The sequence below is a fragment of the Myotis davidii genome, unplaced genomic scaffold (assembly GCF_000327345.1).
Source record: "Myotis davidii unplaced genomic scaffold, ASM32734v1 scaffold26, whole genome shotgun sequence".
Taxonomy (NCBI): Eukaryota; Metazoa; Chordata; class Mammalia; order Chiroptera; family Vespertilionidae; genus Myotis; species Myotis davidii.
Window position 1 is genome coordinate 911,555 of NW_006299245.1, and position 11,808 is coordinate 923,362.

An 11,808-nucleotide genomic window follows, 5' to 3' on the forward strand; every position below is an offset into this window, starting at 1 on the left:
ATCAATTATCGCTGGCTGGCTCCTCCTTGGCCCAAGCTTAAAGCCTCAGGCTGAGGTGTTAGGCCTGGGCCACCATCAATGATTGCTGGATGGCTCCGCCCAGGCCCCAGCCTAAAGCCTTAGTCTGAGGCTTGGGGCTGACATATGCAAATTAGCCGCCATCTTGGCTGTCGACTAATTTGCATATCTCACTGATTAGCCAATGAAAAGGGTATCGGCCGTACGCCAATTACCATGTTTCTCTTTTATTAGTGTAGAAGTTCTTAATGGAAGTAAACCTATTAAAAAGCTACAGTTTTCTATGCCTAGGATAGTTAATTTACAGTAACAGTAAAAACATTTTGGATATACTCAGCTTATGAAGAATTAACCACTATGATCAATATACTACAGAACATAACATGAAAAGAGAACTAAACCAATTGCAAGTGATAATCACAATCATTTTGACTATGTATGAATCTTAATTTATGTTAGTCATTTCTAACCACAATTTACTAAGCAGATTCTTACATTATTTGAAGTAATATTATGTGGCCTTTTGTTTTGAGTTACCTATGTTATTTATTTTTTAATGTATTGGTAATAATTTTATTATTAATTTCTCTGACTTCAAGAAGTTTAATTATTGGAAATTTAAAATTGCCTATAAAATTTTGTCAGGTTCCATTTTATTTTAAAAAGGTTGATCAAGTCATAAATCCTACCAAGCTACAATATATTTCAATACATTTAAGGAATATGCCACTGTTTCTAGAGAATTGGCTAATTTATCCATGAGATGTCATATATTATGCATCTTGAAATGCCATAGACAATATGATATAGAAATAGGATCACAATAGAGTTTAAAGAGGATTGGCTTTGAAAAGTGAGTTCAAATCCACTTAACATGAACCCTACATGCCCCAAACTCCTACTTGAAGGAGCTACTAATCATTCAAACAAAAACATATTAGGTACTTGCTGCGTGCCAACACTGTGTTAAATACCTTCAATATATTCACTCAGCCTCACACAGCACCGTGAGGTAGGCACTGCTATATCACTATTATTCTGGCAGATGAAAAAGCTGAGGTTTATTCACTTTGCCTCAGTGCCTTCAGCTGGGAAGTGGGGACACCCAGACCCAGCCCTATCTAAGCCCAGGTTTTTTATTGATGTTACCTCAGTACAATCACACACACACATACACACACACCTAAAGAGATTTAGCGGATAAGATAAAATTTTCAAGAGTTTATCCCTACTTTCAAATGTCTTATTTCTTCTTTGAAATTCAACTCTTTGAAAGGGTTTATTTTTTTTCTACTAAGAATGGAAAAAGCATTGTGCCTAGTTCTTAATTGTAGTATTTTAATCAAATTCCAAATAGTTACAATGGCAGAAAAAAATTTGGTAAACTAAAATTTCTTATACATATACGGTCCAATATTCTTCCTTCTCCTTTCCTTCTTAATATACAGAGTTAATTGAGAAATGTTTGCTGAAGCATAAGACAACCATTTACACTGATAAAATAATAGAAAGTGTATGAAAATTGATCAAACCTTCAATACAAGTCTAAACAATTTCTTAATTAGGCATTTCTATTCAGTTACTGAAGTGTAGCTCACTTGGATTGCACTGCTTTCCCTGAATATTAAAAATGTTACTAATAAACCTCCCAACCCATAGCAGCTGTCCCAGATGCATTTGAACAGCTGGAGAATTCATCAGTTCTTGGCTTTTGCCACCACTCATCCTAAAGAGTGTCATACCTAAGAATGAACTTTAAGATCTCTATTATAATGCATCCCTGATATTCAAAACATCAATTTTCTAGTCAGCTCTTGTCAATCAGTAAATTATTTTAAAGAGTAGGTGAGGCACCTTGTGAATTTCATTTAAATCCTTTTAGACTTCTAGAATAGCTTTTAGCAAGTCATTAATTCATTATAATACGGCATCAAGTGGCTTGAAAGTTATCTACCTTGAAAAAGTTACACTCTCACAATATAACTTAACAACAATAATGAAATAGTCTGCAAGGAAAACTTTATATAGTCAAATTGGCTTGGTTTATTATTGTATTCATCTTGAAGTGTTTATAGCATGATTAATAGTAGGATTCATTACTAATAATACTAACAGCTTCCAGAAGTTTGGGATGAAGTGATAAATTACTAAGGGAAGTCCCCATTTCCTCCCAAGTAATTTAAGCTGTAAGCGGTTCGTCAAATGATTCCATTTGAGAAAATACCAAAAGCACAATTATCTCCCTGGTCAGTTTATAAATATTAAAATTAAATATTGTAAACAAGTAATGTGTTCGAAGCATTTTTTGACCAGATTTTTATCCTCATCTCTTTTCATTTAGGTGCCGTATTCGGAATTGGGAGGCAAAACCCTCGTGATGGCTGTGTACGATTTTGATCGTTTCTCCAAGCATGACATCATCGGGGAATTTAAAGTCCCCATGAACACAGTGGATTTCGGGCATGTAACTGAGGAATGGCGTGATCTGCAGAGTGCTGAGAAGGAAGAGGTAAGAAAACCATTAGCATTTCTAAGATGACAAACTGTACTCACCAGTTCCACTCACGTAATAACCTACTGAGAGCTGCTCTTTACAGAATGATGTGGGCGTCCAGCTGCTGACGGCTGGCAAGATAGGGTCAGGGGACTGCATAACCTCATTAGAAAGTACACAGGTTTTCTGGGTGTTATTTGAAACAAAAGAGAGAGGCTTGTATGCTGAGTCTATTGACAACTCCCTGAAGAGACACACACACACACACACACTTTTAAAAGCTCATCACACATGCACTTCTTTAGAACAGCAGTAAACTATCATCTTATTCTTTGTTTTTTGCCACAATCATTCTGTATTGCTACACAGGTTTTCTAGCTATTAAATAGAAATAAAATGGCATTTTTTCCTTGATTATGTCTGGATATCACAGACAGTTCATTGTTTCTCCTGAAGATATCCGAGCATGATGGGTGAAACATCAAATATAATTCCCAAGGGCTGATATTAAATCCATTTTTTAAATGGCTCACATTTTTATAGTAGTCTTCACATTGTTTCCTCCCAGCTTGAATAGTTTAACCCAGGGTTTTTCTGTGATTTAAAAAGGGAAGTTCAATATTCTTAGTGCATTTAAACTGCATAATAATCAGTTCTATTGGATTATGCTGTGCCTGCCTGGTACTGGCATTTTCCTGTGATAAAGTCTCAATAGGCCAATACCAGAAGGCAAACAACTCCAAGCTTCTCTGAACTCTAAAGCAATGCCTTTTGCAGTCATTTTTTGGATCCTGACATGAGTTTATCATTACCCAAGAGATTGCCAACAGCCTCCATTATTTAGGACCACCAAGGATTCCATAGATGTGGTCACTTTCAGACTACCGGGGAGGTCAGCGAGTGGCCCAAGCCTCCCGAGAAACTCAGCCACGCCCCTCACCGGGGAATCCTCTCAGCCTGAGGTTTTCTGTGTCAATACAGTGACATGAGGTCTTAGAACAGACTTGCGATTGCTGTACAGAAACTGAATTTTAATAGTGCTCTAAAGTTATTTGGTTGTACAAAAGGAGTCAAAATTATTGGAGTAAAGCTCTGCTTTCTTTTTGGAAGGAAATATAAATAACATAACCAAATAAGTTAGTCAAAATTAGATTCTGGGTTACTGAGTTAAATTTAGCCCTACTGTGGACTTTCAAGAGCAACTCAAAGGTAATACTGAGTTTTTAAATTTTATGATTTTTTATAAGTAGCTCTTACCTATGAGTAAAACATCAATTTTAAATTGAACATCTGTTATGAAAACAGAAACATGAGCTATTTCATTGAGTTTTTATATTTTATTGAAATGTTTGATTCTGTACAAATTGCTCAGTTCTAGGGGTTAGCAAAGTGGGACCACAACAAATATTTATTAACTAATTGGTTATTAATTGACTGGGTTTTGGTTGGTTTATTGGTTGAATATCGGAATATAATCTACTTGTGTTTCACAATGCCCATCCGGCCAGACTGCATGGCTCACACTACTGGCCTCTATCTAGTAACTATCAAGTGATCTGGAATTCCAACATCAAACCCTAGTGGGTTTCTGTAAAGTTGGTATATTCCTTGAGTGAAAGGGATGCATACCATCAAATAATTTTTCTCTTTCAAAAACTCTTTGAATATTGGCCGAGTTTGAGGCTTGACACTAAGCTGACAGGTTTGGTTGGACCCAAGAATCCAGGATAGGCTGACTGCGCCAGAGAAATCACATTCTCACGCCTTTAGCTGCCCTCTTTCTCTTTCTGTATTTCTTTCTCTTTCTTCCCTAAGACTCTTTTCACCCAATTTATTAAAAAATATTCATTATGCGAGTATCTATTATGCCTGCTGTCTTCTTGGAGCTGTAGTAGATGTTAAAAAAAAAAGTGAAAATGATCAATACCGCTTCTATCTTGTGGAGTTTAGTGTTGTCCCCTTTTTCTCCTTCTTTCCAATCTTTGCCTTACTTATTGCCAGCTAGACTGGTTTCTGAATAAAGTCCTATCTAAAGAACAACTCCTGGCTTTCAATACTGACCAATCTATTTACCAGCTTGGAGACACCTGGTAAATCACTTAAGCTCTCTAAATTCAGTTTTTTAATCTAGAAAGGGGCTGAACATTATCTACCTTTTATTTTACAGATGAAGTGGGCTAGAGTATCAAGTTCCAGTATGTAATAAGTGCTCAGTAAACAAGCTTATTGTTCTCTTTCTCCTGTTTTACATTGCCCCATTCACTCCTCCACTTTCCCACTATATATCTATATCTACTTCTCTATTCTTTTTCTTACCACCTTTGTACTTATTGAAAATCTCTGTAAGTTTTTAATGGGAAATAATTCTACAATCATATCTTTAAACTCTGGAGTTTTTCCCCTTTACTATCTACTCGGGAATAGTAATTTTTGGTTTTCAGTTGAGTGACTATTTCCTTTTATCATGATCCGGAGAACATCATGAAATAGATGCCTAGTTTACAAAGTATCGTTGGATAACTAGAGTTGGGTATAAACTTTCTCATACTAAATGAAGTCAGATTCCAATTACATTTTATATCTGAAGAATTACTGATTCTCACTGATATGTGCTCTATGTTTTCATACTCCCATTAACTGCCAAAAATCCTAGTTGCATGAATAAATTGAAGTCTTAGGTGGACTTTAGTTCTAGTGATTTTAAAAATTTATTTTTCCATTTTACATGAGCAATTCTGTTCATGACTTTAGTGTGTTTCCATCTAACAGTGCAAAAAAATATTTTTATTGTCATAAGGAGTTAAAGATATTAAAGAAAATGAGAAAAAAGAATTCAAGAAATAGTTTTGGAATCTACAACAGAGCCACTAACCATGGTAGTCTATTCGGGTAGAGACTTGGATTTAAATGGGTTAACCCAATGCATTGAGTTCCAACCCAGTGTTTTTGATAGAATGTTGCCAGCAAGTTGAAAAACATAAAAGTCATAAGATGAAGTGATTATGTAAGTGAAAGAATTGTAATTTTAATGATCATTTAAGTGTGCAAATAACTTAGAAAAAAATGGGAAGGAGTCTTATCTGGAAGTTACTAAGTATATGTTTAAAACGGGTGGAAGATGGTATAGGGGGAATAAATGATGTTAGAAAAAAATAAAATAAAGGAAAACATAACTAAATAAGTAAACAAATACATAGCTACGTACATACGTATATAAATACAGGGAGTGTTGAGGAGAGAAGCTGCCAGGAAGAGCTATAAACAAGCACGCTGTCCCCCTGTTAGGGCCCCTGGTGAAAACATCTATGGTGAGCTTCCCATTCTGACTTAACAACATTTTTCTATATAACATACTCAGAGCCACCTGACTGGCTTAGGTTCACTTGCCATTTTTAAGTTACTTGATTGACCACTTTCTCTCCTTCCACTTCCCCACCTCCCAACAGATGAACACAGAATTTGACCTTACAGACAGCTATATCTTTATATTTCTTTTGTGTGTGTTTTTTAAACATAAATGTATATCCTCTGAGTTTTGAGAGACATTTATGTTTTCTTCATTTTCCCCTTCTCATTATAGGGCCTCAAAAATCATTCTTTATAATTAGTATATTCAGTTCTTCCATTGCTCCACCCACAAGTCATACCTGAAACCAACCTTCAGACTTTTAAAATAATCCTTTCATTTACTATGTTCACTTAAATACTTCAAATGTTACAATCAATAGCCATGCCTCCATTTTTATATGTAAATTTTATTTATAAATCATTTTAGAAATTGTCTCAGTCCTGCACCACAGAGTCAAGAAACTCTTCAAAGCATTTAGTATATTTTTTCAATCACCAGTACTACTTATCTTGGCATTTTTATTTTAGTATTTTGTTCTTTTTTCAGTATTTGTTCCTATCTTAGTATTTTTATATTAGTATTTTGTTCCTATTTTAGTATTTTGTTCTTTTATATCCCCATGCCTTCCAGTAATACTTATTTCAAAAGAAAAAGGAAAAGAGAAAGCATAAGAAATAAATTAGATACTACCACCAGAATATAATTTGAGTTCTTTTTTTTTTTCTTTTCTGAGAGAGTGTTTCTCATAACTTGACCGGTACTGTTTTGTCTCCATGAGAGACTATGTCCATCACTTCTGCTTTGTGTAAAATTCATTAAAGACTGATTTTTAAATGAGATTCTGTAATCCAGTGCAAATGGAAAAAAAAATTGATTGCTGAATTAAAACAAGTTGCAACATAATTTAATTAGTATCCAAGCAGAAGGGAAGAGAAGCTACTTTAGTGCCTTAATAGAAAATCAATTTTGTAAGAAAAATTCACATTTTGAAGCTTAATTGGAAAAACATTTACTTCACAGAAAAGCAAAGAATACATATTCAATCAAATGGCAAAAGTTTTTTAGATGCCAATGGTCAGTTACTTGATACTTCTTTAGAATGAGTTAAACTCATTATTGCTTATAGCATCTTTTTTTGTCAAGGATCATGAAAGAACTGATGCTATTTCTAAGAACTTAGTAGTCAGTCGGTGACTCATGACTGCCAATAATCTGCATACAACAAATCAATGCCCTGAATGGAAATCCTTATAAAAGGTTAATCGCTGGAAGGAAAAACGGATGCCAGTAAGAACCTGCCTTGTCATTCACAATCTATCACATTAGAGAAATGCAACAAAGACACTGATTTTGATCCATAGCATTCCAGGAAGGTTCCATACCAGCAGGGACCCATGTCTATTGCTTCTCACTGCAAAACCAAGTTTGATCACAGAGGGAAAGCACACAAGAGGCAGGCAAAAATATTTTTGAATGAGTAATTGGGGAGAGATGATTATTATCCTGTGTGAAATGTTTCAAAACTTTCCTTTTACAGTTCATGTTGATAATAATAGATGCTTAGCAAAATCATTGTTACTGTTTTTGTTGACTGTCACAAAAATTATGATAGTTTTTCTCTCATTTTTTTATTGTAAAGGCTTACTCAGTCTCTCTTCTATAACCCTTCTTTCATACTATTTCCATAATGCATAGAGAGCTTGGGGTTTAGCTAAATCTTAAGTTAAGATTTAGTTAAAGCTATGATGTAAGTTTCTGATTGCATCATGGAAATGTCCCCAGATGGAAATGAAAAACAATTACAAAAGGAAATTTCAAAGAATTTAAACAAACATTAAGTTAATCATATCTAGTCAGATTTATACTATAGTAGATATAATAGTACTGAATTATTTTAAAATATATTAAGATCATCACATATTTTAGTGTACTTAGTATCTATATGTCCTTTTTATGGAATTGGAACATAATTTTCCTTTGAATTATAACAGAAGTTGCATTTAATTTTTTTATATGTCTTTGGCTATAACTCTGGTTTACTTGAGTCTGAGTGTTTGGTCAGAATTTCAATGATCAATTATAATGATTGTTATGCATAATAAGTATTGTCTGCTTCATGACGTGGTTTCCAATAACATCATAGGAAAAAGCAAATAACTTAAAATATTCCTCTATAGGACTGCAATTTGATTGCCTTTCTAGTTTAAAAAGACTTTTCAGGAACAAATGGATAAAACCAAATTCTTCACTGAGTTTCTAAATGAAAATTTGATATTGTTATTTTATTGTGAATTTCCTAAAAATAATATAAGTTTAGACTCTAATTTAGAGCATTAAGTGAGAGGAGAGATCCTGGGCATGTTCAAAATGCCCTTTGAGAACATTCCATTGCTCCTCCACTGTCAGACCTAAACCTGTTCCCTTCACAACCTCAACCACCCGAAGGCCTGTGTTTCCAGCCCTGCTTCCTTGTTTCCAAAATTCACTTTCATTAACGTTTACCTTAGCTTCTCTGCCTCGGCTATACACACAAATAAGAGCAACCATTTACTGAGAGTCTGCTGTGTGCCAACCAAAGTCATTCTTATGGCATTCTTTAAAATTGGATGATTAAACCTGGTTTACAGAATGAGGGGTAACAGACCTGCAGCCCAGAAAAGTCTAAGACATTTGTCCAAGTTCATACCAACAATGCCAGAGCTGAAATTCAAATACAGGTCTGCAGCCCACACTATTTCATCTCACCATATTCTTTAAACAGTCTCTCTCAGTTTCTTCAGCCACACACATACAGATATACGTAGACATACACATACACAATTAATGCAAATTCGTTTTTCTTAGTTTCTTTTTTTTTTTTTTTGGTTGGGGTGGGAATCAGCATTTGGTCAATTAGTTTTGACAACTTGCAACTAGTTAAGATCTACATATATATTTTCCCTTTCAAATATTATAACACATTGCAAATATATGCAACATAGCAAAAAAGAAAAGCAGTACTAGCTATGGCATTTTTGTTTCTTAATAATATTTAATAAATACTCAGCATGAATTTCTGCCCAGAATACAAAGCCCTAAAATTCAAAGATACTCATTATCACAAACATGTTATTATTCACTCGTGAGTGCTGAGGAATTTAATGAAGGCAGAGGCATTTTGCTTTCCATTAAAAAAACACACGATTAAATGGAATATAAATTTCCATTTATTCATTCAAAACATATATTAAATACCTGTGAAATTAGCACTGTAAAGTGTATAAAATGAAAGATTACAATTTACACTCGGGACATGGTCAGTAATAGTAGCAAAATTTTATAATGTAAAATGTATTTGAAACATAGCTTTGTCTGATGCCAAAGGAATTCTTATTTTGTGGGTGAGGCCAGGAGTTTAGGGGGAAATCTACTGTTTTAACCATTTAATTGTTTCCAGAGTATTTTTCCTCTCACTGTAGGGCCAGTGGTGGTCTTGATATTTGTCTTCCACCCACTCCCGTCCACGCTTCCCAGGTTTTAAGTGCCTGAAGGCAAAGTGGAATAGCACCAAAGCTTTTGGGGAAGCTCATGGGAAAATCCTTTGTCAATCTACTTTAAACAAAACAACTTCAACACTTGCAATTCCCCTGCTCACTCTATGTCCTTTTTTCTTTATCTCTTCAAAAGGGGAACTCAGGGAACAAATAAACCATTTAGCTTACTGTTTTGCTATACATTAAGTATCCCCCAAGTTGCTAATAACATGTAATTATTTCTCCCTGAAATGGACCCTAGCCAAGATTCTGAGCCAGGGATGTATGTCAGGGTGCCCCCTGGGGTGTCCCCTGGGCTTCAGGAGCTGGCAGACTACTGGCTTGGAAAACACAGGAGAGCAATGGGCAGTAGGAAAGCCAGAGCCCAGCAAATCCAGCCTGGGGCAAAGCATCCCCCTACACCTTTCCAATGCTGAGAGGGCAACGTGAAAGATGATGGATTTCATCTCAGAATGAGCCCCTGCTTTCAAACGCCTTTCCAAAAGTACCTCTAACTCAGTATTTTTCTTTTCATGTGGAACATAATTAGTTTATATGCAACCACAATTTGTGGACTTCGGAAAACACTAGAGTGTAGAGATGAACATTCGTGAGTGAAGTGGAAGGCTCCAGGGACAATTCTATAAGGGGGAAATATTTTTTTAAATACTCCTGGTCAAATCTTCTCATTCTCTAAGCTGCAAAACGCTCCAGAATGTGGTGAGAAGTTGTTTACCAGAGTTAACCAACTGCTCTTCACTTCAAGATGTTATTTCTACATGAATAAATCAAGGTTCTGAAAAGGCCCCTTCCCTAAACTGTCGCTGTCTGCTTGTGTTTGAAGAGATGGGTTGGGGGAAGTGCCTTGCAGGAACCAGCACCCTGTCAGGAATAGGTTGTTCTTAACTGTCCCTCACTGTCAAAAAATAAAGACTGAGCGAGATTAGAATATTAAAACAGGTCAAGAGCCTGGAGTTTTTGTTTATATTTTAGAATGTATTTTTGGATAGCCTAGGTCACAAAGAGGGAATGCAGACAGCATTTGAAATGCTTGCCTGATATAAAATAAACATGAATGTTTACCTTAGAATCTGAGGGAAGGCGGATGCTTCTTTTGGGGGGCACTGACTTTCCAAGCACTATCACACTGATACTTGGCTCATGTTGAGGCCATGTTTGAAAATGACAAAGGCTACTTTTAGGAAAAAAATGCCACTTTTGTTTCTTTTTGGTAGACAATTTTCAAAGCTCTGTCAACTAGAAAAAAGTCAAGTAGAGCACAAACTTGTCTTTAATCTGTTTGAACTCATGTCTATTGAGGATTTGTATGAGCCAGACACTGTGCCAAGTGTGCTAGCCCATGTACTCCTTACAACAACACTACAGGGCAGGTGCCATTATTATCCCACACTTATAGACAAAGAAACTGAATCTCAGAGACAGTGGAAATCACATGAGGCCACACAACTAATGGGAGGGTTCAAACTCCCACTTTGATCTGACTCCAAAGACAAACACATCACTCTGGATTCCTCTGAAAAAAAGCTTACAGGGCTATGCTAGGAATGGTATTTTAGTCTTGAACACATCCCATAGTTTGTTTCTCTTACCCCCAATTCTTCCAACTCCAAGGCCACACCACACTGCACAAAGGGAGGGGGGGCAGGGGCTGCAACAGCCTACCTCAATTTGATACCTCTCCCTACTCCCAAGTCTCTTAGCTGCTCCCAAGCTTTCCAGGTGAGTCTTCCTATGACATAGAGATATCTGTGATAAATCCCAAATAGGGTTCATATGTTTCTGTTTCCAGTTCTCTCTATTCCCATCCTCTGATTTGTTCCAATCATTATATTGTAAGTTCCTAGAAGGAGGAAACAATTGCTTCCATTTCTCCCATCACTTGTCCTTATATCGGGAATGATGATGAACAGGATGTAAGACATCCTACCTTCTTATTATATCTGAAACCCCAAAGATCCATCAAACATTTTAATGTTCTCCAGGCAGTGTTTAATTAGGTATACTTACACATAAGAGAAATTTCTTTGCAAAAAACAAAAATCTTTGTATGCTTAGTTTTCTAAGCACCTGCTTCATAAAACAATAGAAGCTCCTTGCTAGCACTTTACAGGGAAGATAAGATACTGAGCTCTGCAGAATTGCCCAGTTTTTGTCATTACTGAAATAATTTTTAAAGAACAATAAATCTGCCAAAAATGGATGGTTCCCTTAGAAAGCACTACAACTGGAAAGGTGACAAATGACCTTCTTCCTAGACTTCCATTCCAAAACTCTATCTCTTATGAGAAAAAGGAGAGAAAAGGCAGGAGCTACATCTTATAAAACCAGGGGATAACAAATGCCTTATTGTCTGGTCCTCAGCTTATTCTTTCTTCAAATCCAAATACTTAATATTTTCAATAAGTTATAGCATT

At 35.7% G+C, this 11,808-nt stretch overlaps 1 protein-coding gene across 5 annotated transcripts in view; it reads left to right on the forward strand.

The window, feature by feature from the left end:
* SYT1 (synaptotagmin 1) overlaps positions 1 to 11,808 on the forward strand; it is a 552,577-nt gene that overhangs the window by 409,369 nt on the left and 131,400 nt on the right. For all 5 annotated transcript variants that reach the window (XM_015571122.1, XM_015571120.1, XM_006774704.2 and 2 more), the window contains one exon: positions 2,360 to 2,527. In XM_015571122.1, the coding sequence (XP_015426608.1) occupies positions 2,360 to 2,527 (168 nt within the window). The remainder of the gene's footprint in view (positions 1 to 2,359; positions 2,528 to 11,808) is intronic.